Source organism: Dendropsophus ebraccatus, chromosome 3, assembly GCF_027789765.1.
Source record: "Dendropsophus ebraccatus isolate aDenEbr1 chromosome 3, aDenEbr1.pat, whole genome shotgun sequence".
In the NCBI taxonomy this organism is placed as follows: domain Eukaryota; kingdom Metazoa; phylum Chordata; class Amphibia; order Anura; family Hylidae; genus Dendropsophus; species Dendropsophus ebraccatus.
Genome location: NC_091456.1, coordinates 107,296,087 through 107,314,864, shown reverse-complemented (window position 1 = coordinate 107,314,864; position 18,778 = coordinate 107,296,087). Strand labels below are relative to the sequence as shown.

The window sequence follows — 18,778 nt, the reverse complement described above, 5'->3', positions numbered from 1 at the left end:
AATTTTTTTTTTTCTATATTCCGCACCCTATCGCCGCTGAGTGTTGATCAGCAGCACACGAAAGTGCGCTGCTAATCAGCAACTCCTCCTCTTTGGCGTAGGGTGTTTTTTTTCTATATTCTACTGCCACAGTCTGCTAATAAGTGCCGCACATAAGTGCGGCATTTATCAGCAACTCCTTTGTTGGCGTAGGTTTTTTTTTTATACTTACTGTAAAAAAACACGTAAAAAACACTACATTACACCACACTACATTGAATAAAGTTTGACACTACACCACTACATACCCCATATACCAATCCCCGTATACAAATGGCCCCCAGGGTGTTTTCGGCGTCAGAGGGATACGTTATTATTACCTCCGACACCGAAACAGCCAGTGAGGATGAATGGGGGGATCCTTCTTTCCTCCATTCATCCTCATCATCCTCATCATCCAGTGACGTGTCTGGGGGTAGCGTAGCGTACGCTGCCCCCCAGACACGTCTTTTCCGCCAGTACCGTCCCAATAAGAGATGACGGTATGGTGTGAAATTCTACACACTCTGTGACAGTACCTCAGGGTACACTTACAGATTTCGGGTACGTGCACACTGCGGAATGGCAAAGGATAACCCTTTATGCATTCCGCAGCTGGCACCCACCGGCGGACTGATGGAGGCGCGCGTCTCCCCCTGTGTCATAGACTCCATGTTATGCACGGGCGGATTCCATCATCCATCCAAAGAATAAATACGTTGGACGGAGAGCGGAATCCGCCCGTGCATAGAATGGAGTCTATGACACGGGTGGAGACGTGCGCCTGCATCAGTCCGCCGGTGGGTGCCAGCTGTGGAATGCACGAAGGGTTATCTGTCGCGATTCCGCAGTGTGCATGTACCCTTAGAGTGTATGTAGGAAGGGACACCTCAATGCAGCCCCCAGATGCCCCCCTCCCCCCCCCCATCCTCGGAGTTAGTGGGGAGATCGTTTGGGAACTGATCTTCCCACTGCTGGATAAAGGTTACCACCTGTACGGGGATAACTTTTATACCAGCACCCCCTCTTCTGGTCCCTCGCTGCCCGAGCTACTGTAGCTTGCGGCACGATCCGAACATATCAGAAGCAGTAATAGAGCCCTAATATTTAGCAGCCATGGAGCGGACCCAGCGCTTCTGGATATGAGGGACCCCGTATCGCACCAGGACAACATTTTCCAGGTGACGTCCCCCACACTGGAAAACAGGAGACCCCAGAAGAAGTACAGAGTGTGGCGTAGCAGGGGGATCAGGAAGGACGCCATTTTCCCGTGTGACACCTGTCCTGTTCCCCCCGGCCTCTGCATACTGGATCTCTTCAAGGCGCACCACACGTCATTGGGGTTCTACATTATCTAAATTCTGTCCCTTATTCCTATTTCAGGGGTCACTTTGATCCGGGGATTATTCTGATCGCCATTATGGAGTCGGGAAGGAATTTTTCCCCTGTGATGAGGCTACTGTCGTCTGCCTTACGAGGGTTTTTTTTTGCCTTCCTCTGGATCAACACAGGTTGAGTTTGATGGACACCTGTCATTTCCAACCTTATAAACTAATAATTGGCCTAATACCCCCAAATAAATTAGAATTGTCCCTTTTCCCCAGCTAAGTAGGTATGGCCGCCATTCCCATTAGAGGATGCCATGATGCAATTACAAAGCCTCTGTGCGGCCAGGACAGTAGAAACCCCCCACAAGTGACCCCATTCTGGAAACTACACCCCATAAGGAATCTAAGAAGGGGGGCAGCGGGGATATGGCCCCCTGGTGACGGCCACATTTGGGACGTGAAAATGAAAAAAATTGTATTTTTTATTTTCTCGGCACATGTTCTACGTAAGTGCCCGTCACCAGTGGGGTCCATATGCTCACTGCACCCCTTGTTAGATTCCTTATGGGGTGTAGTTTCCAGAATGGGGTCACTTGTCAGGGGTTTCTACTGTCCTGGCAGCACAGGAGCTTTGTAATTGCGACATGGCCTCCATCCTCCATTCCAGCCTCTAAATGGCGCTCTGTCCCTTTGGTGACTTGCCCTGTGCCCATATGGCACATTATGCCCACATGTGGGGTATTTTCGTACTCAGGGGACACTACCCTACACGTTTTGTGTTCATTTTCTTTTTTAACCCCTTGTGGAAATGGAAAAAAATCAAGGCTAGACCAACATTTAGTGTAATTTTTGTAAAATTTTTACTCTAAATCATTAATCTTGTCATGTTTTTTCATTTTCACAAGGGGTTAAAAGATAAAAAAAACATTTAATGTGTAGAGCAATTTCCCCTGAGTACGGAAATACCCCACATGTGGACATAAAGCGCCATGCGGGTGCAGGGAAAGCCTCCGAAGGGAAGAAGCGCCATTTGGTTTTTGAAGGCTGGATTTGGATGGAATGGATTTCGAGGGGCCATGTTGCATTCAAAAGGCCCCTGTGTTGCCAAGACAGTTGAAACCCCCCACAAGTGACCCCATTATGGAAACTGCACCCCTCAAGGAATGTAACAAGGGGTGTAGTGAGCATATGGACCCCACTGGTGACGGACACAAATGTGGAACAATGTGGCGTGAAAATGAAATATTACATTTTTTACACTATAATGTTGGTTTAGCCTTGAATATATCATTTTCACAAGGGGTTAAAAGAGGAGAAAAAAAACAAAATGTGTAGCGCAATTTCCCCCGAGTCCGTAAATACCCCACATGTGGACATAAAGCACCATGCGGGTGCAGGGTAAGCCTCCGAAGGGAAGGAGCACCATTTCGTTTTTGAAGGCTGGATTTGGATGGAATGGATTTTGAGGGGCCATGTTGCATTCAAAAGGCCTCTGTGTTGCCAAGACAGTTGAAACCTCCCACAAGTGACCCCATTATGGAAACTACACCCCTCAGGGAATGTAACAAGGGGTGTAGTGAGCATATGGACCCCACTGGTGACGGGCACAAATGTGGAACAATGTGGCGTGAAAATGAAATATTACATTTTTTACACTATAATGTTGGTTTAGCCTTGAATTTATCATTTTCACAAGGGGTTAAAAGAGAAAAAAACACACAATATGTGTAGAGCAATTTCCCCCGAGTCCGTAAATACCCCACATGTGGACATAAAGCGCCATGTGGGCGCAGGGCAAGCCTCCGAAGGGAAGGAGCGCCATTTGGATTTTGGAGGTTGGATTTGGCTAGAATGGATGATGAACGCCATGTCGCATTTACAGAGCCCTCGTGCTGCCAAAACACTGGAAACCCCCCACAAGTGACCCCATTCTGGAAACTGCACCCCTCAAGGAATCTAACAAGGGGTGCAGTGAGGATATGGACCCCTTGATGACGGGCACATTTGTGCCATGAAAGTGAAAAAATGAAATTTTTCCCTTTCACGTCACATTGTTCCACATTTGTGCCAGTCACCAGTGGGGTCCATATGCTCACTGCACCCCTTGTTAGATTCCTTGAGGGGTGTAGTTTCCAGAATGGAATCACTTGTGGGGGGTTTCCAGTGTCTTGGCAGCACGAGTAAATGCGACATGGCCCTTGAAATCCTTTTCAGTGAAATTCAGCTTCCAAAAGCCAATTGGCGCTCCTTCCCTTTGGAGGCTCGTCCTGCGCCCCCTTGGCACTCTATCGCCACATGTGGGGTATTTCTGTACTCGGGAGAAACTGCGCTACACATTTTTTGTCTTTTTGTGCCTCTTATCCCTTTAAGAAAATGAAAAATTGAAGGCTAGAACAACGTTTTAGTGTAAAAAATAAATTTTTCTTTTTTCACGCCATATTGTTCGGAAAATCTGTGAAGCACCTGTGGGGTCCAGATGCTCACCGCACCCCTTGTTACATTCCTTGAGGGGTGTAGTTTTCTAAATGGTGTCCCTTTAGGGGTGTTTTTTAGGTTTTGACACCCCAGAGCCTCTGCCAACCTGAAGTGGTACAGTCAAAAATGACCAAATATAACGGAGGGGTTGAAATTCACTAGGCGCTCCCTTATATCTGAGGCTTGTGGTTGCGTCAAATAGCGCAATAGGGCCACATATTGGGTATTTCTATAAACTGCAGAAACGGGGCAATAATTATTGGGGTGCATTTCTCTGGTAATAGGTTTATAATTATGAAAAATATTGGATTACAATAAAATCTCTGCACAGAAAATTAAAATTTTCAAATTCCTTACACACTTAGCTTTTATTTCTGTGACTCCCCTAAAGGGTTAAAACACTTTCTGGATGTGCTTTTGCAGAGTTTGGGGGGTGCAGTTTCTGAAATGGGGTGCTTTGTGGGGCTTTCTAACATACAGGCCCCTCAAATACACTTTAAATCTGAACAGGTCCCTAAAAATATCTGATTTTGAAATTTTACTGAAAATTTGGAAATTTGCTGCTAATGTTTTAAGCTTCCTATCGTCTAAAAAAAATGAAAGATAGTTTAATAAATGCCGCCAACATAAAGTAGACATGTTGCTAATGCTATTTAATATATAATTTATGTGGTATAACCACTTTCTGTATACGCAAAGAAGTTTCAAAGTTGGAAAAATGCATTTTTTCAATTTTTTTCACATTATTTGGGTTTTTTTCATAAAGATTTGTTATGAGTATCGACTCCAATTTACCAGAAATGTAAAGTACAATATGTCACGAGAAAACAATCTCAGAATCAGCCGGATAGGTAAAAGCATCCCGAAGTTATTAATGACTAAAGTGACACTGGTCATATTCATAAAATTTGTCTCTGTCATTAAGGCCATTTCAGGCTCTGTCCTTAAGGGGTTAATCTGCAGCGGACCGGTGCATACTTTAGTGGTTCGTGCTCCGGCTTGCTTTTAGGGCTCTCAGCATCCTGACATCCCACTCACTGGCTGAGTGGGACGTCAGGAAGCCGGGAGCCCTAGAAGCAAGACGGAGTGTGGACTGGTAATGTATTAACATGGCCGCCGCGGGTTAAGGGGGTGCGGTGTTTACATACTCGCATTAGAATAAAAATTCTTCTACAAATATGTAATCCTATTGAAACTGACATTGTCGGGAATCGCTGCGTATTTTGCTGAGAACTCACAGTGTGAAATCCGAAGCGATTCCGTTATGTGTGAAACTAGCCTTAAAGTGTGACTATCATTTCAGGTGACTTCTCAGGATAAGCTGTCCTGTGTATGTATGTGAGAAGCAGGACTGCATCTGGCCATTCTTTCACTTGTATATGCCATTTTTACACCTTATTACCCCATTGCAGACCCCTTCTGTCTGCTTTCTCAATGCTCGGCTGCAATGAGGATGTAGACTAGCCCCTTTCTACTATACACTATAAAGTGACTTAAAGCAGCATCCTGCAATCCAACCCACTGTAGCAAACCCTCAGAAATTCCCAGACCAGCACTGAACAGTCTAACATGTAAATTCAGCTTTTTCTATGGCCACAAAGTCTGTACATTGCACAGGCTGTTTGTCTCCCCTTTTTTGCTCACTCATGCTCACTCAGGACATGTGTTCACCAGGAGTAGGCCTCTTGATCCATGCTTCACAGTGAATGGAGGTGTTCACATGAACTATTAGTGATCTGACTGACCTTCCGTTTTCTTCTATACACATGAAAAGTTATGCTTGAGCAGAATACAATTTTTTTTTTTAAAAAAGGGCTTTTTTTTCTTAGTGACCGAATATTGCTTTTATTTTATTGTATGTGAACAGAGCCCTTTAGTGTTTACAATCTTATTATAACACTGCTTAAAGAGACTCACTGCCAGCGGCAGCATCGTGTCCACTCCTCTACTGTGCTCAATGCTCGTCCTGGAGCTGCTCATGTCTTCCGGTGTCTTCTTCCGCCTTCTGCTGCGACAACACCTCTGGCCATTAGAGTGAGCAGACCAACTGTTCTGGATTTATAGAGACAGATTTTCTCCGCCTGCAACTGCTGTCTGCCAATCCAGAGCCACCTGCACCTTTTTAAACCTCTATGCGTAAGCATTGTCAGTCTAGCATTCCAAGCAAAAGTATCTGTGTGCTGTTTCTGCTGTATTCCCATGTACCCTAACCCATGCCGGTTGTTTGGATTATGCTTTCTGTCTGAACCTAGTCTGTACTGCCTGCCTCTCCCATTGCTGATTTGGATTGCCTGACCTACCTCTGAAGCCACCTGCCCGGACCCTTTGCCTGACTGACCACGATACCTGTCTCATCCCTGGTACTGCTCTTACTCTCCTGCTGATGGCCCAGCTTGCTGACCACGTATATCCAGACTGTTCCCCAGTGACTTGCACCGACTGTCTGGTTCTTGGAAACCAGCTGCTGCTCAAATCGGGACTTATGGAGCAACCTGGTGCCCTCTATCTGCAGTCCAGCTTCTGCATCCTGGAGTGGGATAGAGGACATTTTGACTCTGTTACCTTGTATGGCATAAAACCAAATCAGTTGAGTAGCACAGTGGGTCCACACTCTCTGTCTGTTACAGTCTGCTCAGGCCATGGATCCTGCTGGTCAGCCCAAGACAACTGTGCAAGAGTTGCTGTGGGAAACGAAACACCACAGTGAGTGCCAACTACTGGTATTTTGAGAGGCTCTGTCCAACCAAATCAAGGGCAAGCTAGCTGGGTGTGACCGACCACGAACCCTGAATGACCTCATGACTCTGGCGACCCGTATCCACATACAGTTTATGTAACTTTCTGGGGAAGTTGCACACTAGAGAAGATTAGTTCTCCTGACTAATGGTGGTTTTACACGGAACGATTATTGTTTGAATTTGCACGATAACGATCGCATTTGAGCCATAATTGTTCCGTGTAAACACAGCAAACGATCAAGCGACGAGCGAGAAATCGTTCATTTTGATCTTTCAACAAGTTCTCAAATCATCGTTGGTCGTTCGCAAAAAATTTGCTGATCGTTCCGTGTAAATAGTCTTTCACCGATTTAAGCTATGTGTGAGATAGGCTTAAACGATCGTAAAACGATTTTTCCCGCACAATATATCGTTCCGTCTAAACGCTGATCGTTATGAAAAATATTGTTCATTCGGAATCGTTAATCATTTTCGCCCCGTGTAACAGTACTATTAGTCTTTTCAAAAGGCCTATCCAGCCTCTTGCTGCCTTGGAAGCACCAATGAAGACTTTCAAAGAATCTGCGCCTGATCAGTGCACTGATTTGTATCTGATGAAAGGATTACACTCCTCAAACGCGTTATACTGTGCAGATCTTAACTAATAAGTTCACTTTTCTTTATTTGGACGTTCGTGAGCACTTTATTTGGTTATCGCTGGCATAGTGAGTACCATAGCTATTTATGTATTCTCTATATTTCATCCTCATCCGTGGGAGTGATGTGTGGAAACCGCTTTCAACACGTGAGACAGTCAGTAAGTAACTTGTCATGTCTTTCGGTCTCTGCAATGCTCCAGTGGTTTTTCAGTAACTTATGCCAAGCTCAAAAAGTGCATTTTTGAAAAGACTTCATGCCATTTCTGGGATTCATAGTCTCAGATGTGAGCCTCCAGGTCGATCCAGAGAAGCAATCCGCTGGTCTGGGGTTCTGTGCTATACAAAGGTTCCCTGGTTTTGCCAACTTCTACCAGCAGTTTATCCCAAATTTCTCCCCACTCATCGCACCTATTCTTGCCCTGACCAAAAAGGGGGTAGATGCAAAATCCTGAACCACTGAGGCAGAAGATGTATTCCTCCAGCTGAAAATGAGTTTTGCAGTACTACCTATTCTGCATCATCACAATGTGTCAAGGCATTTCTTTTTAGAGGTCAACACTTCTGTGAGTGCGTGCACAGTTCTGGTACAGAAGACTTTCATGGGGGGAGATGATAAGTGATAACCTGTGGCTTCTTTTGTAAACTCGATTAGAATGGCGCTATCTGCTTGAGGGAGCTTCTCATTCTGTGGTCATCTACAAGGACCACCACAAGAACCTGGTTTACCTACAGACTGCCCAACATCTGAACCGCCAGCAAGCCAGATGGGTGGGTTTCTTTGGCCACTTCAATATCCAATTACATTTCCAGCATACAGACAAAACCATCAGGCTCACTCTGGAGAGCTACTTGCACATTTTTTTTTTTACTGCACACCATGATGACTGGGTGCAACTCCTTATCTGGGCAGAGTTCTTCTACAATAACCATTCAGGAATGGTTAAAAAAAGGAATGTGGATTATAAGCAAAGATCTTCTCCACAGTTTTCCCTTAGGTGACAGAGTCTGGTTCTTTTCTAAGAAAATTTACTTGCGAGTCCCCAGTTAAACGTTTGCTCCTCGGTTCCTTGGTCCCTTTGAGGTCCTTAAGAGAATTAACCTGGTATCTTATAAATTTAAACTTCCATCTTCTCTTTTAATCCCTAATGCTTTCCGTGTGTCTCTCCTAAAACCGCTGTTTCTCAACATGTACTCCATGCCAGCTTCATCCACATGTATTTCCACTGACAAGGATTTGGAATATGAGGTAAAGGACATACTGGATTTTAAGGTGGTTAGAGGAAACTGTCAGGATGGTATCTTTGCAGAGCATTATGCGCTCCTCGGCTCGTGCTGTGCGGCAGAGAAGGCGCTGATATTCTTGTCTTCTGTTTCTGTGTTTTTGTTTGCTATGTGTGAACTCTGGTTTATATGTTGGCAGACACACCCGACTTCACCTGCTGAGTTCTGTCTGGCCATGTCTGGGTTAATCTGTGTTCTGGTTCTGCTGTGACTGACAGGTCCAGGCCCGGGACAAGGAGTTTTGGTGCCCTAGGCAGAGAAGGCAAATTGCGCCCCCCCCCCCCCCGAACCCAGCGTTATCAGAATCGGCGGTCAGTTTCCCTAAAGGCCCTATTCCAAGGAACGATTGTCGGGCCATATTCGGCTGAAAATCGTCCTGTGGAATAGTAGGCAACGATCAGCCGACATCGTTCATGTCGGCTGATCGTTGCGTCGTTTGTCTTTCAAGCATGTTGAAAAACAAACGACTGATTCTATCATTTTACTGCAACACATACTGTACATGCCTTCACCACTGCAGTGGGATCCGGTGCCTTGCTAAAAAACATTTTTATCACAGGTTGAGAGTGTCAGGGAGGTGGGTCTGTGACAATGTCTGTGCACGCCCTGCTCTATGGCTGCTGCATCTTCAGGTCGTCTCCACTCCTCCAGCTGTCACTTATTCTGGAGGACGTGGCAGCTTGAAGATACAGCAGTGGCCAGAGAGCAGGGCGTGCACAGACATCGTCACAGACCCACCTCCCTGGGATAAAAATGTTTTTTAGCAAGACACGGGATCACACAGCAGCGGGGAAGGTTTGAGACAGCAACTGTATTGCTTCCCACTGTGCCAGTGCTCCCCCTGTGCCCCCATGTAGTAGACAAGCCCCCAAAGCACCCCATATAAATTGGTTTGCCAAATATGTGCCCCCATACAGTATAGGAGATCTTCTTTGTGCCTCCATTTAGGTAGGGTTTAGTAGTGGAGGTATTGTGGATAAGGGGTGTAGTAGTACAGGTATAGATGAGAGGTGTAGTAGTGGAGGTATTGTGGATAAGGGGTGTAGTAGTACAGGTATAGATGAGAGGTGTAGTAGTGGAGGTATAGTGGATAAGGGGTGTAGTAGTTCAGGTATAGATGAGAGGTGTAGTAGTGGAGGTATAGTGGATAAGGGGTGTAGTAGTTCAGGTATAGATAAGGGGTGTAGTAGTGGAGGTAGAGTGGATAAGGGGTGTAGTAGTTCAGGTATAGATAAGGGGTGTAGTAGTACTGGTATGGATGAGTGTTGTGTCAGTACATGCAGGGAGTTGCAGTGTTGTCACAGGCTGACAGCTAACCTGTGACAACACTACAACTCCTTGCATGCACTGACAGCCTATGACATCACTACAACTCCCAGCATGTACTGGCAACCTGTGGCAACACTACAAACCTGTGGCAACACTACAAATCCCAGCATGCACTGGGATCCTGGGAGTCAGTACATGCTGGGAGTTGTAGTGTTGTCACAGGCTAGCTGTCAGTACATGCTGGGAGTTGTAGTGTTGTCACAGGCAAGCTGTCAGTACATGCTGGGAGTTGTAGTGTTGTCACAGGCTGACAGCTAACCTGTGACAACACTACAACTGCCAGCAAGTACTGGGAGGGATACACACACATACACTCACTCACTCACTCTCACACATACATGCATACATCCACTCTCACACACACATTCCCATGCAGGCACTTACATTTCATGAGGGATCTCCTTCTATCTTCCCAGCACCTGCAGCTCCTCTGTCGTCCTCCTCACCGGCACTATGCTCTCCCGCCCCTCCCCCTCCTGTCCTGCACAGACAGGAGACTGTAGCCATGAGGTGAGAGCCGGTGAGACCTACAGACTGCTGACAGGGGAGGGAGTACGACCCCAGACTGCATCCTAGTGAGAAGGACAGCTCTGTAAAAGTCTGTTCTTCTCACTAAGCAATGCAGTATACAGCCAGCAGCACCGTCCCCTCTCTGTGAGTCACCTGGCCCCTACAGCACTCCCGTCAATGCGGCCCTGGTTACAGTGCAGGGTGGGCTGGCGGGCGAGCGGGGGACAGGACGGATGGGTAAGAAAATTAATTACCCATCCAGACTGCGCCCCCTGTAGTTTTGCGCCCTAGGCCATCGCCTACCCCTGCCTACTCCTGGTCCCGGCCCTGGACAGGTCTTCCTGCCAGTGGATCTGTTTTGTTCTCAGGTGTCTGTGCTTGGAGTTCAGGGGGATGGTCCAATTATGTTCTTGATCAGAACCCTGGCCTCCTATATAACTACCTCAGTCTCTGCACTCATGGCCGGTTATTGACTTAGTCTCTGCCTGCTTGTGGATTCTGATTCTTTGCATCTCCTGACTACTGCTTTGTATCTCTGACCTCCCTTGCTTGCTGCCTGCCCCTGATCATATTGCCTGTTTTCTGATTTCGCCTTTGGATCCTGATTTTGTACTTTTGCTGCCCGACTGTTGTGACCCGGATTGTGGACTTTTCTTCATTGTGTTTGTCTGTCTGTTTTGTATTTGTGTCCCACCTAGCCAGTGCAGGGATTGCCGCCCAGTTTCTCGCCGCCATCTTAGGGCGGATTGTGGCAAGTAGGTAGAGGACAGTGGGCGGGGCTGAGCTTAGGGCTCACTGTCTTGTCTTGTCCTGCTGTCTGGTTCCTAACAGAATAACCAGCCATACTTTTTTTTTTTTTTTTTTTTTTTCTCTCTCCACCTGGCTATGGACCCCATGGAAGCTCTGGTTGGGCAAATGCAAAGTCTCAACCAGCTTGTTCTGGACCTTACGCAACGGGTGCAGCAGGTAGAGTCTTTCCTGGGCCAAAATGCCATGCTATCTGCTGCTGCTCCCCCAGAACCTCCAGTGCAGCTTCCTGATAGGTTCAAAGGCGAGAGAAGGGCCTTTCGAATCTTCAGAGAGGGATGTAAGTTGTTTTTTAGACTTTGTCCCCGGTCCTCTGGGGATGAGAGCCAGAGAGTGGGCATCATTATGTCACTCTTGCAAGGACCTCCGCAGGAGTGGGCCTTTTCTTTGCCTCCAGATGCTACTGAATTGTCTTCTGTGGATCAGTTTTTCTCGGCATTGGAACTACTGTATGATGACCCTGACAGGGCAGCAGCAGCTGAGAGACAGTTGACAGTTTTGAGACAGGGCAAACGACCGGTGGAGGAGTATTGTGCAGAGTTCCGCCAGTGGTGCGTTCCATCTGGGTGGAATGATCCTGCGCTTAGATGCAAATTTAAGCAGGGGTTATCTGATGGCATTAAGGATGCCTGGACAGGACATCCAGATCCTTCCACCCTAAAACAGGCCATGAATTTGGCAATTCGCATAGACCGTAGGCTCCGTGACAGACATAGGGAGAAAGTAGGCTCTGACCCTTCTAAGACCTCTGTCCCCTGCTCTGTCAAAAACTCTGTTGATATCCCTGATATTCATGAGGACGAGCCCATGCAGCTGGGACTATTAAACGCCAGGACTAGGCGAGAATACCGGAGACACAAAGGTCTATGTTACTACTGTGGTGACAGTGGCCATTACATCAGTTTCTGCCACAAGCGTCCCAAGCGGCAAGCTAACTGGCTCCCGAATCATCGGCGTCCAGGTGACTCCCAGGAAGGTCACTTGGGCACACAGGTACCCTCATGTGAAATTAATATTTCAAGTCCTACTGTAACTGATTTGCCCATATCTGATGTGAATTTATCATGTTCTTATGCTCGTCCTGTCAGTAAACCTGTTCTACATGCCATGGACTCTTCTTCTGATGAATGGGAGTCAGATGGCAATCTTCTAAGTGAAGTTGAGTCCTGTGAGGGTCCTGAGGCCCCTCGTAAAAGGGGGGGGTACTGTCAGGATGGTATCTTTGCAGAGCATTATGCGCCCCTCGGCTCGTGCTGTGCGGCCGAGAAGGCGCTGATATTCTTGTCTTCTGTTTCTGTGTTTTTGTTTGCTATGTGTGAACTCTGGTTTATATGTTGGCAGACACACCCGACTTCACCTGCTGAGTTCTGTCTGGCCATGTCTGGGTTAATCTGTGTTCTGGTTCTGCTGTGACTGACAGGTCTTCCTGCCAGTGGATCTGTTTTGTTCTCAGGTGTCTGTGCTTGGAGTTCAGGGGGATGGTCCAATTATGTTCTTGATCAGAACCCTGGCCTCCTATATAACTACCTCAGTCTCTGCACTCATGGCCGGTTATTGACTTAGTCTCTGCCTGCTTGTGGATTCTGATTCTTTGCATCTCCCGACTACTGCTTTGTATCTCTGACCTCCCTTGCTTGCTGCCTGCCCCTGATCATATTGCCTGTTTTCTGATTTCGCCTTTGGATCCTGATTTTGTACTTTTGCTGCCCGACTGTTGTGACCCGGATTGTGGACTTTTCTTCATTGTGTTTGTCTGTCTGTTTTGTATTTGTGTCCCACCTAGCCAGTGCAGGGATTGCCGCCCAGTTTCTCGCCGCCATCTTAGGGCGGATTGTGGCAAGTAGGTAGAGGACAGTGGGCGGGGCTGAGCTTAGGGCTCACTGTCTTGTCTTGTCCTGCTGTCTGGTTCCTAACAGAAACATTTTGTTACTTGGTACTTCTTGGTGGACTGGAAGGATTTCGGGCTTGAAGAAAGACCCTGGGAACCCAAGAATATCCATGCCCCTGCTCTCCTCAAGAGGTTTCTTGCCCGCCTTAGGTCCAAGAAATGGGGGCATAGAGAAGGGACTACTGCAATGCTGCCGTCCAGTCCACTTCACTGCTATGCTCCATGCATGTCCATGTCCATGTCTTCCGGCATCTTTTTCCTTCTGCTGCAATGACATCTCTGGCTACTAGGGTGTGCAGACAGCCAACTGCTCTGGATTTATATCAATGGCTTGTCTCCACCTGCAATTGCTGTCTGTCACCAATTTAAACTAGCTCCAGCAGGACTTCCGTGCCTGAGCATTGTTGGAGTCTAGCATTTCAAACAAAAGTATTTGCTGTTTCTTCTGTATTCCAGTGTATCCTGACCCATGCTGGTACTTCAGATTATGCTTTCTTGGTGACCCCCGTTTGTACTGCTTGCCTCTCCCATTGCTGACTCAAATTGCCTGACCTACCTCTGAAGCCCCCTGCCCTGACCCTTCGACTGACTGACTACAATACCCGTCACATCCCTGGTAATGTGCGGACTCTCCTCCTGACCACATATATTTGGCCTGTGTTCCGGTGCCTAGCAACGACTTTGTCTTGTTCTTGGGAACCAGCTGCTGCTCACATTGCGACCAGACTTGTGGAGTGACCTGGTGCCCTCTAGCTGCAAAATTCTAGCATCCTTCTGGAGTGGGATGAGTGGTGAAGACCTAGAGGGCACTTTTCCTAGAGGGCACCGTTTCCTGGTGTGGCACTAAGCCAAACCAGTTGAGCAGTACAGCGGGTCCACACTCTCTGTATATTACACTTATGTAAATAAATTAATAAATAATAATTGTATAATGAAAAGTTTCCAAATTTAACTTTACGTTTTAATTTATTAACATTTTTATGGTGTGTGTATGTTGTTAGTGAATAGAAACATGTTTGTCAAGTTGTTATGGCTTAGTCTAAATTACAAAAAGGGGATATTTATCAAACAATTGAAAAAGAACAATGGAACAGTTGTCAATAGCAACCAATCAGAGGCATTGACAAAAATGGTGGAAGAAAGCTGGAAGCTGTTCCTGCATAAGGTTTAATAAATCTCCCCCTATGGGTTTCTTGCAAGCACAGACAGCCAATGTGCCAGAATTCTGGTATGTTATATAACATAAGAATGCTAAAAAAAAAAAAAGGTTTTGTGCCATGCTGAGTGTTTAAAAAACTCAGGTCCAGATTTAAATGCATCAAATTAATAAAACAATATGCGCCTTTTAGCTTAAAGAGGTTGTCCAGTGAAAATCTTTTTCTTTCAAATAAACTGGTGTCAGAAAGTTATATAGAGTTGCAATTTTTGCTGGACAACCCCTTTAAAGAGTCCTTTACCCTGGCCAATTATCAGCCAGGAGAGTGTCTATAAACACTCCTACAGCCGATAATCGGCCCGTGTAAAAGTGATAGTCATCAGCCAAAGACCAGGCAAATGGCCGATTATCAGCTTATCATCGGTTTTGAACTTGCTTTAAAATTTATCTTTATTGGCCACACATTGTCCTGTGTAAACATGGTTTGTGCAGCACAGATATCTGCTTGCGGCTGACAAATTTCCCTTAGGCATTCTTTATTTAAGCCAATATTAATACATTTTACTACATAACCTTAGGCTGTTTACCCTTTTGCATTTGAGAACTGCAAAGAAGATGCATTTGAAAGATGTATGCGTTTTTCAGATTGAGCTGGTAAATCTTGATTTAGCACCAGTATCTTTATTATGAACAATTTGATGCACCTTGTAAGAATGGACTATACATTTTCCAAAAAACACCAAATTTGGTGCATGGCTTTGTTTGGCTTAAAAGCACTGCAGCCAGATGTTAGCTGTCAATGGGAAAAAATAAAACGTTATATGCCTTTTTTTTTAGGATGTTCACAGTTTTGGAGCATTTTTTGCAAGAAATGGTGCCAATTTTCCAGGGCTGTGGAGTCCGTAAACCCAACTTTGACTTCTGAATTTTATCAGGACCAACTCCAACTCCAACTCCTGCTACTTCATAAATGGCCAGTCATATACCGGGGGAGTTATTTATAACTCTGGCTCAGCAGCTTCTCCCTAATGTCCTACATAATCCTGGGGCAACTTCTGAGAGAATAAGGAAAGATATAAAGCTGATTCTCCTGTGTGTGCAGTGGATGCAGCCAGTCTCCAGCCTCCATGTCCTGAACTACTCACAGCAAGACTAGATAGAGCAGGTGGTCTTTTCCTGCTGACAATCTTCTATGTTTCTAACTAAATATTCACCATACACACAGAAACACTGCTAAACACTGCCAGATACCTGTGATATAGAGGTCAGCCATAGTGATATATAGCCATAGCACACACACATCCTGCTACAGCCATAGTACACACACACACACACACACACACACACAGTCTGCTTCAGCCATAGCACACACACACAGCCTGCTGCAGCCATAGCACACACACACACACAGCTGAAGTCATGGCGCGCACACACTCATGCACTCACAGCTGCAGCCATAGCGCGCGCGCACACACACACACACACACACACCTGCAGCCATAGAACACTAAAGAAAAACACATTGAGGACAAAGGTTACTGCTACACTACTTATGTCTTCTCCTCCTCCTCTATATTACACAGGATATCTCCATATTACACTGCTGATCATATACAGTCATCCAGCATCCAGGAAGAGAACAGCACAGATCTCCCACCACACAATGGACTCTTCCAGCTCAGAAACAAACTGCCAAATAGTGACTGACAACTTTTCCTTTGACCACCCTTATCTAATAGGGCCAGTGCTTTATTACTGATATATCTCTCCGACCACCCTTATGTAATAGGGCCAGTGTCCTATTTGAATGTTGCTCATAATACATATTGATGAGCAAAACTTATAAAATTTATATTAAAACTCAATTTTAAATTGTTCTTAGATTTTCTTTAAAGCTGGAGTCGGAGTCAGTACACTTTTTCCGACTCCAACTCTGACTCCAGCCAAAACTAGCTCCGACTCCAACTCCAACTCCACAGCCCTGCAAATTTCCCAATAGACTTAGATAGGGGGAACTAAAAACACACACAAAAAAAATCATGTCTATATGTATATTGGTGTTATTTTGACATTTTATCCCCAATTATTCAATAGAGATGAAAAAAAAAATCAGTACATGGTTTGTACTGAAAAAAAAAAAAAATTACAAGGGATAAAATACCAGAGATAAAAGATTTTTTCAGCCCCAAAATTTGCAAAGTGTAAAATTTGTGTCTGGGGAAAGCCTCATGCTGATAACATCACAGGTTCTGATTTAGGTTTCAAATACATAACAACACAAATGTGGAAACACAGCCATTGATTCATATGACATTGGTAGCAGAAACTGCTTCTTGAAAACTGTAAAGAACAAAAAAAATGATGTAACTTTTGCACAAAAATCTAAAAACCCCTTTTTTTCTCACTTTACATTTTGGTTTAACTTTTTTTTAAACTTTTTCTGCACAGTGATCCGTGGCAAGATTTTGGGGAGAAAGACAATAGGTCGGGAGACACGCTATGACATACATATTAAACATGTTTACAAAAACAAGTTCCCTCTTGTGCATCGAGAATACATTTGGGTATCTAACAAGTGTGACTGTCCTAAGCTTCAAGATCGTACAGAATATATCATGATGCCTTCAAAACACGTGAACTATGAGCGTACTCTCAACAGAATCCTGCTCACCATTAATAGTTATGTCAGGCCCTGGTCACAACATGAGGACTACCAGATGCAACGACTAAACAGAATGTGCAAAACATCCTCCTGAGACCTTCACACAAGAGCCTACTTATTTTATATACATGCAGAATTGAAGACGAGAATAGAATAGAATCCAAGTAAATCTATTACTGAGTGCGCCTGTAACCACTACCATATGGGACTTATTAAGCCTGGAATGTCTTATAGTAATGTAATATAAGTTATAAAGATGCAAAAATGCACAACTTTGTGTTGACTTTAAATGATTGCTCAAAATCACTACAATGCAGACTATTTTATCAATGCAGACCATTGGGTTCATCCATAATATTTTGTTCAGTTTTTGCTCTCTATTTTGAAGTTCATTTCGGTCAGTATTTTTAGTCAACAACACACCAACCCCATAAAAAGATTAAAGAGAACCAATCACAGCCGATTTTTTTTTTTATTTCCTCCATGTAATTTAAATCTTTTTTATTAATATTTGTAAATATAATTAATTTTGTGGCTACATTTTAAATGTATTCACTTTTCCTTTACTGTCTCATTTCAAAAGAGTCGGCACGAGACTACAGCGCAAGATTGCTGTGTATTATCTAGTGTCCCTGTTCTTCTTATCTATTCATGAAGATACAGACTGCAGAGGCAGTCTGTATCTTATACATAACCTAATCCTCCATTTCGGTTCAGCAAGGCCAGGCCCCGCCATCTTGATGATGTCATTTGCGTTCCACAGCTGGAAGTGACATCATCAAGATGGCGGCACCCGGCCTGCACCTGCACAGAGGATTAGGTAAAGTAAAAGATAGAGACTGCAAAGGCTTTTGTAATAAGGACAGTCAGATTTAGATAATAGGTTCTCTTTAAGGGTATGTGCACACTTCCGCTGGGCGGCCTCCGCTTGATGTTCTGCCCGTTCTATAGACTCAATGATATCTGCTGGTGGATTCAGCCGTTCGCCCCAAAAAATTGACATGTCAATCATAGACTAGCGAATGATATGACTTCCCTGGGGTGTGAGAGGATTTATCACATTGTTTTGTTGTGAAGTTCATAAAAGCAGACATATTTAGTGCAAAATTTACAACAAATTTCAGCCATTTTTAGCCATTTTTGAACCTGTTTGTTTTTTATTGTTTTCAGGTTTTTTTTTTTTTGCGCTTCAAATGCTACTTTGCATTACTGGGCTGTAGTTAGTAAAGGCCTATGGTATTGGGTGTCCATTGGTATGTTTATTTCCAAAACGACACATAGGAAGAAATTTAGTGGACTTATAGCATGAGACAAGGTGTTTCTTTCAGGGCATTTTATTTTTAATGATTATGTGTTTGTTTGAGATATAAAATCTATTCAATAAAGAAATGTCATTCAGGTATGTAGCCACTGCACTGTTGCTCTTAAAGTGATGTGACTATAAAATTATCCAAGGAAAAGTTTTATTTTTATTTATCCTATTATTTTTTTTTCTAAGGGAAACATCTGATGTGGGGGTACAGTGGGCACAGAAAACTACACCTAGATTTCTGCAATGATTTACGCTTCCTTCCTTCCTGTAGTATTCAAATGCTACAGGGAGTCAAAAAGCCAATGTTATCCCAGTGTAGTATTGTACAAAAAAATCTATTCATATTTCATGTAGAGTTTACTAAACATGTTTATTGTGGACCACAAATACAGTCTGAACATCAAGTATTATTTCACAGATATAATTTTTCTACATCTTAAAATGTAAAAACTCATAAAAAGAGAGAAAAGATAGAAATTAAGAGAACAGAAGTATGTGTGTATATGTGTGTGTGTGTGTGTGTGGGGGGGGGGGGGTTGCTAAGGTGAAAGTGTAAATGTGGGGCATATTGGTATTATTCTGGCATATTTTGTGTTTTTGCGCAGGGCATACAATTTTACTCATAATTTATGAAGC

At 44.5% G+C, this 18,778-nt stretch overlaps 1 protein-coding gene across 4 annotated transcripts in view; it reads left to right on the top strand.

Moving 5' to 3' along the window:
• The window catches only part of ADAMTSL5 (ADAMTS like 5), a 145,401-nt gene extending 127,122 nt beyond the window's left edge, over window positions 1-18,279 (top strand). For 3 of the 4 annotated variants that reach the window (XM_069962462.1, XM_069962463.1, XM_069962460.1), the window contains one exon: window positions 16,617-18,279. In XM_069962462.1, coding sequence (XP_069818563.1) covers window positions 16,617-16,924 — 308 coding nt within the window. In that variant the 3' untranslated portion in view covers window positions 16,925-18,279. The remainder of the gene's footprint in view (window positions 1-16,616) is intronic. The other variant, XM_069962465.1, reaches the window with a different exon arrangement.
• The last annotated feature ends 499 nt before the right edge of the window (window positions 18,280-18,778 follow it).